At 34.2% G+C, this 21596-nt stretch overlaps 2 protein-coding genes across 2 annotated transcripts in view; both read left to right on the forward strand.

Moving 5' to 3' along the window:
* LOC127727026 (uncharacterized) overlaps positions 1–21596 on the forward strand; it is a 219950-nt gene that overhangs the window by 178634 nt on the left and 19720 nt on the right. The window lies entirely within an intron of this gene.
* On the forward strand, positions 14880–19082 carry LOC127738473 (uncharacterized). Its single transcript, XM_052249739.1, has 5 exons — positions 14880–14917; positions 16110–16236; positions 17454–17590; positions 18014–18191; positions 18826–19082. Exons 2-5 carry the CDS (start codon positions 16158–16160, stop codon positions 19080–19082), a joined length of 651 nt encoding a protein of 216 aa, XP_052105699.1. The 5' UTR covers positions 14880–14917; positions 16110–16157.

Below are 21596 nucleotides of genomic sequence, written 5' to 3' on the forward strand. Positions count from 1 at the left end.
CCATGAATTTAATTAACAAGAGTGCCCTTATAAAAAGTCTGTATTTTTACTTTAAGATTCAAAGTATCAAAACTTTATGTATTTACCTTATGGTTCTAAAACCAGTGTAGCTTACTTTGTAACATCTGACCAAATTGTTATTGCATAAAAATTATTCAAAACAGCACTTTCGACAGATTTTGGTAAAATTATATACATGCATACGAATTCTGATACACATATTAAACGATTCTACCACTGCCTTCTTTTCTCGCATACGCAACATGGTTTATTGTAAATTTGATTTATTAATAAATATTCGACATGAATATGCATGAAATATTTGCCACTTGACGTGAAGTAAAAAACAGCCAATCAGTATTTTTCCTATATTGTTTACAAACGACCATATGTAAGCCTGTGGTGTAAAACCGGTTACTTTGTTTCTGTTTTTATTTTCTCTTGATGACTTTGCCTGTTTATATATCGATATAATTCATTTTAGGATGAAGACTTTGTTGTGTTTAGAGATATAAGACCGGCGGCTGATCATCACTATTTAGTTATACCCAAAATCCATATACCAAATCCTAAACTGTTAAATCAAAGTCACATTCCACTAGGTAAATATAAAAATTAGAAGATGATGTATGATTGCCAATGAGACAACTCTCCACAAAGAGACCAAAATTACACAGAAATAAACAACTATAGGTCACCGTACGGCCTTCAACAATGAGTAAAACCCATACTACATAGTCAGCTATAAAAGGCCCCGATATGACAAATTTATAACAATTCAAACTAGAAAAACTAACGGCCTGATTTATGTTAATAATGAACGAAAAACAAATACGTTATACAGCAACAAACGACAACAGTTTGCATAAAAATATCTTTTAATTTTGAAAAAATGTTATACGAAGTCAAGTATTATGTGCTTTTGTTTTTTATTGATGCAGACTGAAGTCTATTGCATAAATGATAGGTTTTGAGCTATCCATTAACCCACCAATTTTCCTTTATCAAGTCCAAAATATTACAGGTAGTAATACACCTTCAAATCATATTAATATGCTTTTGTCCTTATTATTTATGTAATATGTGTCGCTGAACGTTAAGCAGAATTCAATCAACTAGTTATATATTCTATACTAAGTAAATGTTCAGAACTCATAAATTCATTATTTAGAGAAGGAAGAATAAAGTTATTATGTAAAATACAAGACAAGAAAGGGGAAGGGTGTGAACTTATTGCATCTCGATGCTTTTTCTCTGCACTGCCTTTCACATTTTTATTGTTTTCTTTACAAAGTAATGTTTCATTCCACTTAAAATCAGTTGCTGAAATATCAATAACTATTCTAAAGGGGTAGGAACTAACCTATAGGCTAAGTCCTTCCCGGGTTTTGGCGAGGTTTATATTGTGCATTCTTTCGTTTTCTGTGTAGTTTTGGATTTGTGTGTCTCTTCGTTGTTTTGCTTTTCTTTTTGGTCATGGTATAATTATGGTTTTTATTCGACCTGTGAGTTTTGTTTCCCCCTTGGTATTTTGTTCCACATTATCCACAAAGGTGAAATGTGAAGGTGGTAAACAGACAAACATGAGAGTTTAAATAATCGGAATCACACAAACTACAAACGAAATGAGACTAAGTGCGTTGAAAAGGTTAGAATTGCATACCATTACTTACCATACTATCCAAAAGTCAGTACCAGTAGAAAAACCAGAGGCATGTCTTGACTCTGTGCGAGCACATATATAAAAATAAGATGTGGCATGATTGCCAATGACACAACTATCCACCAAAGTTCAAATGAAGTGGATTTAAGCAAGTATAGGCAACCGTACGGCCTTCAACAATGAGACAAACCCATACGTATAGTCGGCTATAAAAGGCCTCTACATGGCCCCGACATGACCCCCGACAGTTCTTAATTGAATACTAAGTCCGTTATCACGGCCTTTGTAGTCCCTCTGTTAAAGGAATTAAATTACTTGAGAAAAACGGAAAAACATAGGCTAGTATCAATTTTAAGACCATAAAGGACAGTATTGGTGTTCACACCAATTTTGATAAAGTCTCGTATTTTTATATTTTTTTTTATATTTTATAACATTTAGAATCTTCAAATTCTGACATAAGATATAAGTTCGCAGTATGCAAGATTTCACTACATATTAGCATAATGAATAAGTATGTAAAATTGATCCTTCATTTTTATAGAATTCATTATACCATTTTTAAGAACTTCCATAAAAAAAAGTGCTGTGAACATTGTGTAGCTCTACACTCCGACATGGACTGAAACTTTGCAAGAAAACTTGCCAACAAATAATAAAATACATTGAATACTGTTTTAAAATACTGACATAAACTTCTGTGTTTGAGAAAATTGTAAGCTAGTGTAGCTATTGCAATGATAGTCTATTTCATCACGGTCAAATCATTTCGTCGCATTTTTTTTTTTTTTTTTGCATTTAAAGTCTTTTTTTAGTAGCTATCTAATGATGCATTCCAGAATTGCAGTTTGTCTGTGATTTACCAACTTAGAATATATAAAAGAGTAAAATTGAGGTGTTTCATTTTAAAGAAATTAAATGTAGATAATTACAATAGTCCATAATTTTCAGTGCTTTGAAATGTGTATGCTTTCTTGGATGTTTGGTTTCCCTCGTCTTATTGCAATTCAAATTTCAACTTCCTGTGAGGTTTCTGCAGTATGAAATCTCCGATAAAGTCCTCTGTTTGACCTCCATGAATTCTTCTGGACGCGTCGGTAATCTTCCATAAACGTTATCATATTTTATAACATTCCAGCAGCGCATGCATATGGAGTACATATCTCCTAGTTTATACGATATTCCAGGGCTTGCATTTCCTATCATGATTTCCTTGATAGAGGGTTGGTGCTCACAAGGAAGCTATTAAACCAAGAGTTCCAAGTGGTTAAGTTGAAATCCTCCCCTCGAAAATTTTACGGAAGCCATCACGAGTCAGTTGACCGTTATGGAATATGTTTCACCGATGCCGACGTATATGTTCCAATCGTCGTAACCACGATTCCATCCTCCTTTTCCCCGAATGTGACCTACCAAATTAGCCTGGTCACCTTGCTTGTACTTACATGAGCAACACGACGGGTACCACATGTGGAGCAGGATCTGCTTACCCTTCCACAGTACCTGAGATCATCCCCGGTTTTTAGAGGGTTCGTTTTGCTCAGTCCTTAGTTTTCTTTGTTGTATTTTGTATACTGTGGTTTGTCTTTTGGTCTTTTTCTTTTTATTTTGCCATGGCATTGTCAGTTTTTTTTTTCGATTTATGAGTTTGAATGTCCCTTTGGTATCTTTCGCCTATCTTTTATAAGTAATCATTTTCTATTACATTTGTACGTCCTAGTTTAAACAGTCTATTTGCCCCGGTCCTGTTTTTATAAGCACATTAGTAGACGTGTGTATATTTCTGTCATCGATATTTAAAGACATATTGATATTGAAATGTTTTCTTTAAATCTTTATTTTTGTCTGCAGTTGAATATTTATGTTGACCACTGGGCTACAATAACAAGTTTTTCACAATTACCGGACTCATCACACTAATTATAGTTACTTAATTTTTTGTGTTTCAGTTGAAAAGCTGATATTCATAGGACAACAGGTTTTGACAGAGAAAAAGGGTGACATAGACGATACAAAGTTAGTGCCCCTCTCTCTCTCTCTCTCTCTCTCTCTCTCTCTCTCTCTATCTACATTTTATACTTAAGGCTATTTTTAGCTTAACATACACAAATAGTAGTCAAAAATACTAGTCATCGGGATTGATTCCTACTGTTGAATAATGTCTGCTTTTTACGGAACGGCTGTTGCAGTTCGTTGTAAATAAATGGAAGTGGTGTATAGTTTACAGTTGTGCACCTAAATGTACCACAAGCAAATACATCTATAGCCCAACATAGAGATTTACAATAAAGAAATATAATGCCACTTTCCATATAATTGATTAATTATTATTTGTATAGTTTTGATTCTCCATTTGGTATTACCCACCTACTTGTTCCTTTGGTATTATCCACCTCCTTGTTTCTTTTGGTATCACCCAACCCTTGTTACTTTTGTTATTATTGACCTCCTTGTTTCCTTTGGTATTACCCACTTTCTTGCTTCCTTTGGTATTACCCACCTCCTTGTTTCCTTTGGTATCACCACCTCCTTGTTTCCTTTGGTATTACCCACATACTTGTTTCCTTTTATTACCTACCTCCTTGCTTCCTTTGGTATCACCCACCTCCTTGTTTCCTTTGGTATTACCACCTCCTTGTTTCCTTTGGTATTACCCATCTCTTTGTTTCTTTTGGTATAACCCACCTCCTTGTTTCCTTTTATTACCCACCTCCTTGTTTCCTTTCGTATTACCCACCTCCTTGTTTTCTTTGGTATTACACACCTTGTTTCCTTTGGTATTACCCACCTCCTTGTTTCCTTTGGTATTACCCACCTCCTTGTTTTCTTTGGTATTACCCACCCTGTTTCCTTTGGTATTACCCACCTCCTTGTTTCCTATGGTATTACTCAGTGTTGAAGGCCGTACTTTGACCTATAATGGTTTACTTGTGACTTGGATGGAGAGTTGTCTCATTGGCACTCATACCACATCTTCTTATATCTAATTACCCACCTCCTTGTTTCCTTTGTTATCTACCACCTCCATGTTTCCTTTGGTATTACCCACATACTTGTTTCCTTTTTTTACCCACCTCCTTGTTTCCTTGGTATCACCCCACCTCCTTGTTTCCTTTGGTACTACCCACCTCCTTGTTTCATTTGGTATTACCCACCTCCTTGTTTCCTTTTGGTATCACCCACCTCCTTGTTTCCTTTGGTATCACCCTCCTCCTTGTTTCCTTTGGTATTACCCACCTCCTTGTTTCATTTGGTATTACCCACCTCCTTGTTTCCTTTTGGTATCACCCACCTCCTTGTTTCCTTTGGTATCACCCACCTCCTTGCTTCCTTTTGGTATCACCCACCTCCTTGTTTCCTTTGGTATCACCCACCTCCTTTTTTCCTTTGGTATTACCCACCTCCTTGTTTCATTTGGTATAACCTCCTCCTTGTTTCCTTTTGGTATCACCCACCTCCTTGTTTCCTTTTGGTATCACCCACCTCCTTGCTTCCTTTTGGTATCACCCACCTCCTTGTTTCCTTTTGGTATCACCCACCTCCTTGTTTCCTTTTGGTTAAAAAGTTAAAAATAGCAATAAGCACAAATGAACATGGGCTCTTTTCACAAAGAATCATACGATAAAAATTTCTTCTTTATACTGTCATTTTTTGACATTCAATTTACTTTTTGTAATTTTTTTTTCAAACGTGGCAATTGTTTTATTTGTTGGTGAAAAAATTCGAGTTGCATCTTTATTCTTTTTTTCAAATTTAATATAGGGGGATTGGGGTAAGTGGTCACCTTAAGTAAAGAATTGTATAACTCGCCGTTTAAAACATAACCTGTGCATACTATAGAATATGTGCTACACTTGATACGAAGCCTTTATATAAATTGGTGTTTGCTGAATCACTGTCAGTATGTATACTTATTTACTTCTGACCCCATAGAAAGTCAATCGTGTATTGTGCTTATGACATGATTGGTTATCGAGCGGAAAATGTAAGTCTGGTCTTATGAGACGCTGACTCGTAAGAGAGTTTCGATGACGTAATTTTATTAGTGATGATTTTTTTTCAGCTATGGTTTTCACTGGCCACCGTTCCACTCTATTCCACACCTTCATCTTCATGTTATATCACCCTCCTCCTCCATGAGATGGTTGCAAAGAATTATATTTAGACAAAACTCATTCTGGTTTGTTACGGTAAGATAATACATTAGATCTATATTCTTACATTTTATACTTCAGGACTTTTTTTGGTGTCATGTGTGTGTGTGCATAGAAGATACGCATAAAATTGTTAGAGAGTAGATCTGAGTCTTAACTTTCCAACTGTTACTGGGACTGAAACTTTTCCCTCTCACTCTTACGTCAACAAATCCTAGTATTGCATAGCTATGGAACGCCGACACTGTCTTATTATGACATTTCTCATTATATGATGTTCATTTGCCATTATATGATGTCATATTACCCTTATATGATGTGCAAATGACATTATATGATGTGCATTTGTCCTTATATGATGTACACTTGTCATTATGTGATGTGAACTTGTCCTTATATGATGTACACTTGTCATTATATGATGTGAAGTTGTCCTTATATGCTGTCCAAACACATTTATATGAGGTGCAAACATCTTTATATCATGTCCACAATTCATTATATGATGTGCTTTCTCCATTATATTATGTGATTGAGTCCTTATATTATGTGATGCTTTCCTTATACGATGTAGAAACGGCATTATGTGATGTGCAACCACCTTTATACGATATGCAATCACCTTTATATGATGACAATTTGACATTATCTGATGTGCAAATTATATTATATGATGTGCAAATTATCTTATATGATGTGCAAATGGTCTTATATGATGTGCAAATTATCTTATATCATGTACAGATGTCTTTATATTATGTGCAAACTTCTTTATATGATGTGAACTTATCCTTATGTTATGTGCTAACATCGTTATATGATGTGGTAAGGTCATTATATTATGACAATGTAACATCATATGGTGTGGTTCGGTTTACATCTTTATATGATGTCAGAACATCATTATGATGATGTCGAAACATCATTATGATGATGTGCATTCATCGTCCTGATGGTCAATGAACATGATTACGATTAAAGCGATTACTCACTACGTCAGAACTGATTCCGATCTGCTGCTACGAAAACATATCATTTTAAAATGGCGTCGACGTCAGCAGACGCTGTTAGACGGGTTTTGACTCAGATTAATTTGGGAGAATTGATAGATACGTTTATAGAAGGCAAAGTTGATAGTATATCAACGTGTCGTATGTTATCAGATGCAGATCTTGGACGACTTGGAATAACAACAATTGGTGACCGTGCACGTTTTAGATCGGAAGTTATGAAAGGTAAGACACACCTGCTTTTAACTCAAAATAGTTCTCCTCCTCGATGACAAACTCAAGATTTTAAAAGAGGTGGCCAGGTGTCCAAGCCAGACCAAGCCACACTTATCTTGATAAAAAATACGTGTGTTTGGAGGCAAAATTTGATGCAGCCCGCTTTTAGAACCAAAAATTAGATTCGATGATTATGCCTTCTTTACACGTCCCTCCCATTTTAAAATGAAATTGCCTATGATTTGATGCAGTTTATTCTTTGTTAAAATCCTGTCCCAAAGTATGATTATCAAAGTACTTTATATTGTCTACTTGTTGCCCGAGACATGTTGTAGATTTAAAAATATTTTGAAAGGTTGTTGTTTTTTGTTTTATTATATATTATGGTGTCATAGTATAATTTTTTTTAAGAAGATATGGTATGACAGAGTTCTTGAAAAGTGGTGGTCCTAGGATTTGACCACCACATTTTTGGGGAGGACCAACACAATTTTGGTAATTTCCAATAGAAATGATAGTGAGGACCTGCAGATTTTTATCAAGGACAGCCAGGGAAAAAAAGGTTTCAAGACCTCTGGTATGAGTGCCAATGAGGAAACTCTCTATTGTAATGTAGTTTAAGTCAGCACGCAGTCAACTGTATGAAAAAAAAAATGATAGCTAAACTGATGTTTGATTGATATAGAGTATCCCACGTGAAATTGAATAAAATGTTTTCCATTATGTCTTGCATGTCTATTTTTGGCTATTTTACAATGGCGCACCCAACATCATCTTAGCCGAGTTGAGGCACACACTGAGGTTTAAAAAATACATGGTTTACAGAGAAGATATTTGAGGTTTTAAAAGAGAGGCGAAAGATACCAGAGGGACATTTAAACTCATAAGCCACAAATAAACTGACGGCGACGCCATGGCTTGAAAAGAAACAGACCAACAGACAAACAATAGTCCACAAAACCCAACATACAAAACTAAAGATTGAGAAACACGAACCCCACCAAAATCTGGGGTGATCTCATGTGCTCCGGAAGTGTATGAAGATCCTGCTCCACGTGTGGCACCCGTCGTGTTGATCATGTTAGTACAAACCCGGTAATAAGTCTATAAAATTCGGTATAACACATTCGGGAAAAAGGGACCTTGAAGCAAGGTCAAAGTTGCTTTTGATTTTTGCTGACCGCTTTAATAGATAAAATATCAATAGGACCATCAGAGCAACGATTCTGCAGCAAGGGGAAATGATATTTTCCTGATCTAGTATACATTAGGATTTTGGGGCCTGCTCAAGACCTCCTCTGGGTGCGGGATTTCTCGCATGTTGAAAACCCATTGGTGGCCTTGAGTTGTTTTGTACGTTTTTGGTCGGGTTTTTGTTTCTTTGACATATTCCCCGTTTCCATTCTTATTCAGCATGTACTACACATGCATGAAATATTTGCCACTGGACCTAAATCACTCAACTATCAATAAAAGCATCGTCATAGTTATTTTGTATTATAAATATCTACACGTATTAAAACATGTACAATGTTTACTTTTAATGTATAGATGTTTGTGTAAATGAATATTGTATTTTGTATTTATGAATGTATGAATGTATATTGTATGACAGGGGTCGAAATTGGCGCTGGTCCGGTGGTCCGGGACCAGTAGAATTTGCGTCGGACCGGTACATTTTGTCAGCTGGTGGTCCGGCGGACCAGTTGAAATTTTTCGATAAAATTCTCTGATTGCATGACAATCTCAGTTTGTTTACATTACAAATTACTTGAGAAATCAATTACGCGGTACTGGAGGTATTAAAATTGATTAAATTAATTAATATCTCGGGTGGGCGTCCTTCACAATAAACAAAATATGGAAATTTTTGGAAGGGGTTAAACCGCCGGAGCAAAAAAAAATAAGGTAAGTGTCAAAGAAAAGGAGGATAGAAATAAAGTATAAAAAAAAAATTATGACAATTACAAGAGATAACGAAAATATAAAAAATCCTGGGGAAAAGATCGATAATGGCCTAATAATATCGTCGATCGCAATGTTATGAATTGTACAACATGTAAAAAAATTTGCAGTGACAGACCTCGATAAAAAATGTATTTTTGTAACACTGTACATGAATAAAGGAGAGGAAAGTATCCGATGAATCAAGAGCAGGGAATATTTTTTCAAAAAAGCTGGTGCCACTGACTTTGTGATATTGATTTATTCCTTAGTTACCTTTCCAGCACATTTTGCTAATGCAGAAACTTAAGGGACCTTTCTGAGAATAAAGTTGTAAAAAATGACTGGCGTACAAAATTGCGTCCAAGTTTTTTTTATTCGAATATATTATTGATAATGTTTGACACTGAAGATATAGGATCATTTGATACACTGCCGTCTATTTAAATGTGGAAATTTCTGGACAGCGCTCCAGACGACCGAGCTTGGCACCCTATGGTCGTCGTGAAGATGGTGATGATGTTGAAGACACTGTTAACATTTTTACAGTTCTTGGTCCTGATTTTGATAAAGAATATTATTAACTTTATCAGAATCAGGATACAATATCTTCTTTGATCAATGTATAGTATATGTAAACAAAGACATGAAAATAAAAGTAAGCATCTTTAATTTATGTTGGAGTTTGTCAAATTGTTATGCGGGAAAGAGAGGGCAGGGCAGACTAAGGCAGTTGCCTCCCCTCTCCCGCTGAAAGTTTAAATGTAGTCGCCCTGCTGTTTACATAGTCTCTGTTCACTATTTCAACTACGACAATTTTGGGGACTGTCGTTCGCGTTCTTTCGAGGCCTCCTGGTGAATAAAACAAAGATGCCTATATATGTTTATTTCGAGTCCAACCATAAGAGTAAATTAGTGTTTGATTCCTCATATTTTACCTCAATTTACCATCATTATAAAATGTCATTTTTTCAGGATCAGTAGATTTTGTGCAGGACCAGTAGAATTTTCAGTCCACTGGTCCGGCTGGCCATTACACAAAAAACCTTAAATTCGACCCCTGAATTGTATGCATGTATTTGTTTAGAGGGCCTCAATGAAAATTAGACAAGTTCTAATTGAGTTACCCTCTTAAAATAAAGAATTATTATTATTATTATTATTTATATTAACAACGATAACACGTTTGGTCCAAGTAAACTGACAATACGTCCTTGTCAAAAATCGAATCAAGCAGAGAACTGAAGAATTAAATGTAACAAAAGAACGCACAAATAACTGGTTTGATACGAATTGCCCAAGAAGCGTATATTCACGTATTGTTTCACGTCTAGACCCGTCGTATTGCAGCATTATAAAGTACAAGTAATTTAGTAAAGGAGTCGGTCATAATTGTTTAAAAAGATAAAAAAAAAAAAAATCGGTTCTGTTAATTTTTTTTAATATTACCGTGGCTCAATTTATTGTGGAGAACTATCCATAAGTCAAATTTGTGTTGTATATGCAGGATTTAAACCGCATACAACAAAGATGAAGTTATACACAAGTTGTTATGTATTATGCACCACTGATTAAAATGTATCGTTTGTTTAATTGTTATTATGTATATGCCTTTGACCCTATTATGGGTATAATTTGTGCTTTAATAAAGAATTAATTAATTCGTCGACAACTTGGCGGCCGCAGCTGCACAGGTAAAAAAATGAAGCCTGTTTTGGAAGAGAATATTAATTGATGGACGCTGAAAAAACAATTTTCTATCAACGAAATTATTTTATTTACAATTAAGAACGCATAGAAACTATTTGAAGAATCTTGACCTGTATTCAATGAACATCTTTAACATTTGTCAATGCCCCCGCTGTTAGGCGAAAGAGAATTACGTTTACCCTTGTCCGTCCGTACAAAAGTCCGTCTGTCTGTAGTCCCGAAGTTGTTTTCCGTTCTATAACTTTTGTTTGTATCACCTATATGTTTTGAAACTTATCCACAAGATAGACAAGACGATATGGTATGAGTGCCAATGAGACAACTCTCCATCTCAGTCACAATCTAATTAAAGTAAGCAATTATAGGACAATACGGCCTTCAAAATGGAGCAATGTCTCACACCGAACAGCAAGCTACAAAAGGCCCCTAAATGACCAGTGTTAAACCAATATACCAAACGAGAAACTAAAAACACCTTTGAACTACAACAATGAACAAGGGGCTCCTGACTTAGGACAGGTGCATGTAAAATGTTTAAACGTTTCAACAGGTGCCAACCTTCACCCTAACCTGAGATAGTGGTGTGTTATTACGACACAAAAAGCTACACTAATAAAATAATTGAAAAAGGCTTAACTCATCAAAGTTGTACAAACAATAACAATCAAAATCAAGGAGTAAACAAAAACTCATGAAACCAAAAAACATCTACAACAGCAGTAAAACATAAATAAGAAACTAGACAAATTGATGCCTCCGGGGGCACTCCACACAGAAGTAACTGTAATACTAGTATAACAAAGTCAATGAGATATTGTTGTCTAGGAGACACAAATGATGCTCCCGCAGATGCAAAGTGTTGTTTTAAAATACACAAAGTTGAGCATGGGAGCACGTTGGTCAAAGGTTCATATCGAATGGTAGCTCCTCTTATGCATGTATATACTCAAAAAATGACGAACTTCAATTATCTTTCAAAAAAGCAAATATTAATAAAAATCAAAACCCTGTCAGATTATTTGCACACCTTCAATATGTGTTTAAACAGCCAGCAAAGTGAAAACTTCCTAGCATTCAAACTGTAGGAGTTATCTGGAATAACTATATACCCATAACTGGACGGATGGACGGACGGACAGGGTTAAAAAGGTATGCCCCAACACGAACTCCACTAAAAACCGGGAGTGAAATCAGGACAGTCTGGTGCTTTGGAAGGGTAAGCATTTCCTGCACCGTATACGGCACGCGTCGTTTTATTTATTTAAGTCCGGCAATGATGGAAGGTTATTTTGACTGAGGAAGAATGTCAGATATAATTTCTGACACACGTTTGTCATAATGGTCAATTAGTGAATTAGCTCATGATGGCGACCGTAAAATTTCTTGAGTGATGACTTTAAATGACTGATTCATAGCCCTGTCCTTGCAACTTTTGAGAAAGCAGTATTCCTCGTTCAATATAAACAGCAACAAGAAGTTACACTTAACAAATAAGTAAGATCCATGACACACTTTAATTATAAAATATGATTGCCAATCAGACAACTATCCACCATTACCATATGACGTAGATTTAGTAATTATAGGTCAACTTAAGACATTCGACAATTATCAAAACCAATACTGTTTATAGTATTAAAGGTATAAAGGTCCGACCATTACAAAGTTGAAACAATTCAAACGAGACACAAACAGACCGGTTATTACGTGTACTCTTTTTTTTTTAGCAAATTGTCTTCCACTGAATATTGATGACAGAAATCATCTGGAAGAAAGAGTATCACTATTCAGACCTTCAAGGTCACGATTTACCGCTGCATCATCTAATGGAAGACGCAAATTAAATACTAATAAGATACGCACATGGACATGTGAATTTGTTTGCATGTCCAAAAAGGACGCAATTAAAACACCAACTGCAGAAGAAAGGGTCGCTTTATCAAGAGCAGGAATGGGCATAAAAAAAATGCAATTTGCATTAAGTGATGACGAGGCAGCGTTTCGAAGACATCTCATCAGCTCGGAGGGATTTAGTAAGCTAAATCAGTGTGGGGGATTCGAGCTGATGAGATGTCAGAGTAACTGTAGAGTACTAGAGGTGATTGCAGGAAAATGGACGCCGGAAAGCTTGAGATCTAATATTGGCAGTCAGTCAAAAATTTATATTCGGCCAATTCAAAAAGATATTGATTTAGACAGTGTTGCTTATATTGTACATAAAACTAATATAAAAGAAATGTGCTTAAATTGTCAAGGAGAATTTTTAGTGTCTGACCTTCGAGAACACGTGAAAGACTGTAATTCTGTTAATAATATTGATGTACAAGATAATGTGGACAATTCAGAATCTAGAGCTGAAGTGCCGGAAGAGGGAGTGACAGAACCTGCTGCAGAAACGCTTACAACAACAACTGGTGATCTTATTACCAATGCCATTTCAGTAGATGATCTTATTACCAGTGCCATTTCAGTAGATGATCTTAATACCAGTGCCATTTCAGTAGACGATCTTCCAAATCTGTATATGCCTAGACACATTAATGAAAATGCTATTGAAACGCCGGATCTACTGCAGCAAATAATAAATTCATGTATAGATTTCTGTAATGAAAATAAAATAACAGATCCTGTAGATATACTGAGGTGTATCCAAAAAAGATTGGTTTATGGTCGAGACTTGGATCTTGTTGATGATTCAACAACTATCGATGGCGAAACAAATTTTATAATGGTAAACCGAACCAGTTTACTTGAAACAGCTTTTGAAGAAATTGCCGGCCTTACTGATATAAGATTGACTTTACAAGTCCAGTTTTATGATGAGGTAAGGTATCTGTAACATGTTTAATAGTAATCATACTTCTTATCGTCTTGACCTTGTTATAGAGTATGAATGATTTGTTTATTGTTAAAGGGCCTATACATCGACTGTCAAGATGAAGAATAGGAATAAATTGTTCTATGCATTTTTTTTTAAATCAAGTATCGCAAGTAAAGAACGACGTAGACATCATGGAAATGGAATTTTTCTCAATGCATTCGCTATAAAGGTTCCCATATTAAAGAGCGATGAAGACCTTAACAAATAGACATTTTTTTTCAATTCAAATCTTTATTGCCATTACACCATAATATATAGCATGTGTCACAACATAAGAGGGGGGATCGGACCTTTATCGGGACTCCGGGATCGGGTGTTTTTAAGCTCGGGATTGATCCTTTTGGGATCCGGGAATTCTTATTCCGAATTTCGGGATGTCGGATTGAAATTTTTTTAAATTCGGGACCTCGGGATTTCATGTTTTTAAGCCTAGAATTTCGGGATCAGGACCCCTCCGATCCCTCCTAAACATAACAAAATAAAATCAAACAATATCAACAAGATTATCTATATAGAGTCTCCTGTCCTCATTTCTATAGACTGTTTTAAAAAGGATCCAATTAAGCGTATTTACCTGAATGTGTGATCTTGGGTTGAGTATATATGTAACTAGAAGAGACCTAGGATACTTAAAATGTTTATGAATATACATAGCATAGCACTACATTGCACTGTTGGGTGGTTCGTATTGCCCAGACTGTTTTTTGTGCATAGATGGGTGTTTTATTAAGTGGTGCAAGTTTGTAATATTTCTTTTTCCGAGTTTTTGTAGTTTTCTATTTTTCGAGTGGTGTTAGTTGGTAAAAATAGTTGCGTGCGTGCGTTCTGCGAGTTGACTATGGGTCGAGTTGTCATGCATGCTTACACAGTTAGTTATGTTGACGGAAAGGAACCACCAAATACGGAACTCTTGGGTTTATTTAATTAAGCTACGGTAATGCATTACCCCGAGGGTACATTTCACAACTACCGCCCTTTAAATAAATTTGTAATAAAGTGTACAACGGCCGCATGACTGTTGGGGCAAAAATAGGGGGGTCCAACCAGCACATTGCATTTTAAACTCTGAGGGTACGTTTCATAAACGTATGTATGTTTAATGCAAGTCTGTAAATTTAATGTCATTTCAGTTTTTTTAATTCTATATTATTTTCGTGTAAATGTTATAAATTTGGTATTATTCTTGGCCCGTGATAACTTTTGCGCATGCTTAGAACATTTTTGTTTACTACTGGCAGATTTTGCACATGGGACGTTTGCACATGTTTAGAACACATTCCATTTTGGGTTGTTTACAAAATGTAGACGGGATGGAACCAGCTACGGAACTCTATTTGGGGTTTAGTTAATTAAGCTATGCTAATAAAAGCAATTACTATATGAAGTTATAAAGTACATTACATATACACTTACTATTTATTATTAGATAATGCTTCAGAAGATCGTCGGCTCGGTGACAAACCGGCTAAAAATGTCCAGTCCTTAAATTTAATAGTATAGCTTTTATCTATACCGTTTAAATATGTAAAGTGTGTATTCTCATTAAAAAATAAACTTTCCTAATATTACCGTTAATATCACAATATAAAAAGAAATGAATTTTGTCATTATTTTTTTTCCATTTTTTGCATAATCTTTCTTCTCTTGGGATTTTAAGATATCTTCCTTTTTATGCCCCACCTACGATAGTTTTCTGGTCTGTGTGTCTGTTCGTTCGTCCGTCCATCTCAGATTACAGTTTTTGGTCAAGGTAGTTTTTGATGAAGTTGAACTTGACGTCCGATCAACTTGAAACTTAGTACACATGTTCCCTATGATATGATCTTTCTAGTTTTAATGTGTCTAAATCCAAACCTGTTTCTTCTAACACATGTTTTACAAAACCAAAAATAAATTTCAAAAGAGTCAAGGTTTTCAGTCAAAACAACGGGATATTTCCGAAGTCTCCCCAAATCAACTCTTGCACCTACATTTGATGAAGTTTTTCTAATACCCAATGTATATTTACAAAACTGTAGATGTAACTTTTCTAAATGTGTTTTATCTTCCTGAATTATTTGCTCTTTTTTTTTGGCTCTAAAATTACATAGGTATCCAAAAGTCGTTTGATTTTTTACACTTGATTGCATCTTAAATACTGTTCCCTATAATACATGTATAGGTGTATCGAAGCTGCGTCTCCGGTGATAATTTTTTCCTCTAGTGACAATTCACCACTCATCCAAGGCCAGTATGTTTATAATGACACACCCTTACGTGTAACTAAATATACATTTAATAAAACTAACTTTAAAATCATGTACTAACTTTAAAATAATGAAAGTTCGCAAGATTGGATCGAACATCATTTGTAAGGGACAGACGGACTGACACGCGGACAAGCAGACTGATCACCATATACAAGGCCACCGCTGCTTCGATATCGGTTCGTTCGCGCTCATGCATAACATGTTCCCCTAAATTAATTATTGTTATCTACTGAATTAAAGGGTTTTCGTTTTGTTTTAATGTGACATTTTTTCTTCTTCTAGAAAGCAGTGGATTTGGGTGGACCCCGAAAAGAATTTTTCTCAATTCTTATGCGAGAAATTCAGCAGAAATATTTTAATCCAGTAAAGGAATGGTCCAAAGATTACGAAGTGATTGGAAAGATTTTTGGTAAGTATAAATAGGAAGATAAGTATTCCTTTTTAACCCTTACTTATTCTTCTCAGATACCGATTATAACTATACATCCGCTTTTTTACACCCCGTTGTTTTAATAGAAGGTAAATAGTAATGAGGGTTCCGTCTGTCCTTCCGTTCGTTCGTCCATTTGCTACAATATCACAACATGAATATGTACAACTTTTATATCCGCAACTCCTTCTAAACCATTTAATATAACTTTAAAATGAAACTTTCCCAGATTCATTATCTAATAATTTTGTTGTTTAATTAAATAATTTCAGTGTTTTCTTTTCCAACAAATGTACTTTTCCATTGCCTTATATGGCCATACTCATTTTGTATCTGCAACTCCTACTAAACCACTGCTTATAATTCAACGAATGTTCATTGAATCTTCACCATGAATTGTCATTGTGTACACAGGCACTTGTCTCAGAAAAACAAATCTCTATACCTTAACAGACTTAATAGAGATTTTTCTGTGACAAGTGCCTGTGATTGTGCTCCTCTATTTTATGTTATGGTAAAAATTATTTTGCAGATTTTCAATACTGAAAATATAAACTTTGTAAGGATGGGGTATAATTTCGTGAGCTCTGCTAAAAAACTTCTTGTTTTTAATTATTGAGTATATTTAAGAATTGAAAGCTTCGGTCTTTTTGTAATTTTATTGGGTTAACTTGGTAAAAGTGTCGACTGAAGCACACTTTGTATGCAATCTAAAAATGTGCGCACGATCAACACTTTTACACCCCTATAGCATTACTAATTTCAATCCTTATAATTTTTTTTTACTAGGATCATGAAAGAAAGAGTTCTATTGGGGTTTTCTTCTATTTACTGTGCACTTTTTTTTTTTATCGAAGCACGTGTCATCGGGATTGTTACATTTGATTTTGAAATGAAGGTTAATTTTAGAAAGCCGCACGATTATTGTTAGACAATCAAACTTCTGGATTTATGTGAAATGTACATCTAATGTAATATAAATTCCGGTTACTGTGTTGTATGCAAATATTTGCCGATTTCTGTAATATATAGTCTATTAACTGTACCTAAACCTTTTTCAGAATTTCTGGAAAAGAATATTTTACTTAACGTGTTCTTTAAAATTAAATTGAAACACAAATCAGTTATTTGAAAAACCATTATATAGTCACAATAAAATGAAAACTAGTCTTATTCAATCATTCGTTCTGTTCCAGCACTAAGCATTCTTCAGAATGGGACTTTACCACGTATTCTCACAACAGATTTATTAGAAGAACTTTTTGAAAAGGAGAACCCCAGAGAATTTGTAAAAGATCTTCGCATGGGACTTGATTCTTTAGGGTTATTTCAGGTAATCTAAACGTCACGGTATTTTTATTCAAGGTATAAAGCATATAGGATAAAGGAAGAGCAAGTGAACAATCGAACATTCTAAAAAAAAAAAAAAAAACAGAAAACAAGACAACATTTTTAGAGGGACAAATAAATAAAAATTGAAGGCAGAACAACACTTATGGTACCAAACAAGAAAGTCTAAGTCAAAAGTCACAAAAGACTGAGCTGTTCAGGCTGATTGTAGAAATAAAAAGCAACTTAACATGACTTGTATGCTTGCACATTAAAATTATTAAATAATCGACTATAAGGTTTATGCTTTGGGATACATGTACACGTTTTTGTGTGAATACCATGTATATTGCATTGGTTATGTAGAGCAAATATTCAGGCATGAAACTGTTTCAATTATTCTGAATTTAGCAATCATTATTTTCAGTTGGTGAAAAGTCTACCCCCATTAGTACACTTGTTCACACCAAGTCCGTCAACTCCAGTTACTTTCAAGATGATAACAACGATACTGAGGCCTGAGTTTTCAGAGGAAGGCTCAAATAGAAGGAAAAGAGAAAATAGAGTTTATTCTAAATTTATAAAATATATGAGAGAAGCTGCTAGTATGTATTATGGATTCTACTATAGGGTAAAACAAAATATGTAGTCTCAAAATGTTAAATGTGTCAATGACCATGTAATTCATTATAGAATTCGTATCATTGGCGAAGTAAGTGCTGCACCTTTTGATTATTTAAATTTTAAAAGTTATCTGTTAAACACTATAAATATTTTATTATAAATGTGTTCACTTTGGTTTATTGATTTATTATTTTCAATGTCTCTTTGAGCATTCCCCATTTCCATTCTCAATTTTATTTCATAATCTAATTTTCATTGTTTTCTTTAAAATGAATTTCTTAAGTTCAGAATAAAATTGTAATCAAATCATAATAATTTCGTATTTTTTTTTTTTTTTTTGCAAAATATCAAAGTTTTCAAACTATGGCAGGTTTAAATTTTATGAGTCTTAATTATCAATTACAGTGGAAATTCCAGAGATCCCATACCTACATGTGCATTTTGCTGGTATGCAAAACTGAATAACTAGATATTGGTAAAATTCACTTCTTAATTTAGTTACTTTTAGTAAAAGAAGCCTTTCTGAAATTCAGAAGTGCTTATTTTACTAAAAGTAACTAAATTAAGAATTATTTGTTTGTAGATATTTGTTCGAATAGTATTCATTCTTTTCAGGTGGAAGAAGAGGCGATGTGAATTTAGCCAAAATTCTAAAATTTGGAACCAGTGTGGAAGAGGAACCGATTCTAGGATTTTCGATGCATCCAAGTCTGCATTTTTCTGAACGAATTTCTTATCTGCCAACAGCAAATACATGCATCAACCGTATAACGCTTACAGTTCCAGAGACTGAAGACCAACTTCCTGAAGATAATGTCTTATTCAACTTATTTGATTATGCTTTTTGCAACACCTATTATGGATTACAATAGACTGCTTCCACCTTATGTTTACTTTGTTCTGTAAATAATTAAGCATTTCAGAACATGTAGAAGTATTGAGTAAGTGCCTTGTTAACAGGAATTGAAATGTTTTGTAACATGTCCTAAATAGAAAAAACAACTTTGTAGGGTAACCCATTTAATTTTCCCTTTTTTAACCTTGTTATAAAACCAGAGGTGAAGCCACCAGTTTGTGTTGCTTTGAAAGATTATGTGAAATACTTTGACAATTGCTTCGAATATATTTATTTATACCCGTCTATACCTGAAGGTAATTTAGTTGATTCATTTGATAACTTAACTCTGGTTCTCTTCAATTTTACATGGAATTTTAGAATCTGTAATTGAAAAACACATGTTATATTCAAAAAAATTACACAAGTTTCAGATTTTTAAACTTTTAACTCATCATTATTAATTGCTGTTATAGTAGACTGAATACTATTTTGATAGAAATTTCAAAGCAATTTCTATAAATGCACATTTTTTTTCTTTTTTTACTGTATGACCAAGAGTGTTATAGTTTATATAAATATGTATGTTAATATATTTAAACCTTAATTATGAAACTACAACAAATAAGGTTCTTTGCTATCCCATAAATGATTGTCTCATATACTTTGCAGTTCATTTATTAAATCTTCAAACTAGGGTGTGGCATGGCCCTGAGTAGGCGAGTCATGTTTTTCTTAGAGAGCAAGGAATACATTGTAATTCCAACAAAATATGTTGTCTGTTGTTTCTATAAGAGATAAACATCATTACAGTAAAACCTGACTAAACCGAACCCTTTCAGGACTTGAGATTTTGTTCAGTTTTGGCAGGTATTCGGTTTCATCAGGTTCACAATGCTTAAAATGTGATATGATTGGTCTTCAGAACAAGTTTGGATTAGACAGGTTTCCGGTTTATTCAGGGTTCGGTTTAATCAGGTTTCACTGTAGTGAATGGTAATTGACCACAAAGGTATATTAATGACATGTTAAAATTTTTACACTTACTGTACAAAGGAAATGTTTTACTAGTCTCTATGTATAGAGATTGGTGTCAAATGTAAAGCGGTTGAGAAGTTTTTACAAAGGTCTTTAGTTAATAATCCCATTTTCACATGTATGTTGAATAAATCATGTTACATGAATGTAGAAAGAATACAATTGTTAGGATAAATTAGAATGTTTTGATTTGATAAATAAAAGCCTAGAATTGGACTAATGACCTATTTTCAATAGGTGATCAAATTTTAGCTGGGCTGACCAAAGGCCTATTGAGGTTTTGTTTTCACTTGGTGGCTGTCATCCACGCGTCCGTCTGTAAAATTTCACACTCTAATACCACTAGGCCTAAAGGAAATAAACTTGTCAGATAGCATTAGCATCTTTTTAAGATCCTTTATCATTTTTTTTTCATTTTTTTTTTAGATAAGTAAAGGCGATGCCTTATGACTTCGCAATTCTTGTTTCTAGAAATCTTTTCGTCTGAAATCGATTAGCCAAATGGAACCAAACTTGACAAGAAGCCTTTATAAAGTTTCCTCATTTCGTCATTATTGAGCAACAACAATGGCAATCATGAGTAATTCGTGTTTCTTAGTGCCTTAGCAAAACTTATTTCCTCTAAAGTGATGGCGAAAATGTAATAAATTAAAGGACTTTTAAGCAGTTTGAACTTTTTGATATATTTATTTCTACTTGTGAAAGATATAAGACAAAGAATTTGATTTTAAGAATATGTGTATATTTCTATGAAGCCTAAAAGGGGTAATATATACCCAAAACTGACTTCAACGGTGTAAGTAGAATGTCAATGACATTTTTTTTTTTTTTATTTTTTGTATCGACTGTACCAGCCAGTAAGACTTAGGATAGTGATCAGGCGGCAGCGTCGGCGTTAGCTCTTGACTTAAAAGTTTAAATATTTTAAAAGGTAGAAGACCTGGATGCTTCATACTTTGTATATAGATGCCTTATGTTACGAACTTTCCGTCTATCATATGATCATTGTCCTTGACCTCATTTGTATGGTTCAGTAAGTACTTTATTAAAAGTTTTGATTTATTGTTATGTTAATTACTTGGGCACAAGGAGAGTCTGATGCTAAGTTTGGATTGCAAAGGATAATCCAAGATCCTATCATATTGTTATTTATTGCAAAACATGAAACCCTGGCGGGTTAAAATGCAAACATAGTACATTGTATACACAAGTGACAAGAAACATAATACATGATAAATGTTTTAAACAAGTCAAGTTGATATTACATATATATATATATATATATAATAATTGACCAATGTGGACCTTATTTTCGCGATTCCATAGATTGCTTTGTATAGTCTACAACACTAGACAAAATATCTTTATTGGGATCTAGAATAGTTTTAAGTTTAGAGTTTGAGTCAAGCTGGTTAAAATTAGGATAATGGGTTTTAATTGCATTTATAAGGGAATGTCTTACATTACTGTTAATTTGGCAATGAAGGAAAAAGTGTTCCTCATCATCTAAAAT

Source organism: Mytilus californianus, unplaced genomic scaffold, assembly GCF_021869535.1.
Source record: "Mytilus californianus isolate M0D057914Y unplaced genomic scaffold, xbMytCali1.0.p SCAF_1, whole genome shotgun sequence".
NCBI classification, from domain to species: Eukaryota; Metazoa; Mollusca; class Bivalvia; order Mytilida; family Mytilidae; genus Mytilus; species Mytilus californianus.

Excerpts from the sequence above, each read along its gene's own strand:
- LOC127738473 (XM_052249739.1), top strand. The coding sequence starts at position 16,158 with ATGCGAGAAATTCAGCAGAAATATTTTAATCCAGTAAAGGAATGGTCC. Across the intron at positions 16,237-17,453 it reads AGTGATTGGAAAGATTTTTG|CACTAAGCATTCTTCAGAAT; the intron begins GTAAGTATAAAT and ends GTTCTGTTCCAG. Across the intron at positions 17,591-18,013 it reads ATTCTTTAGGGTTATTTCAG|TTGGTGAAAAGTCTACCCCC; the intron begins GTAATCTAAACG and ends CATTATTTTCAG.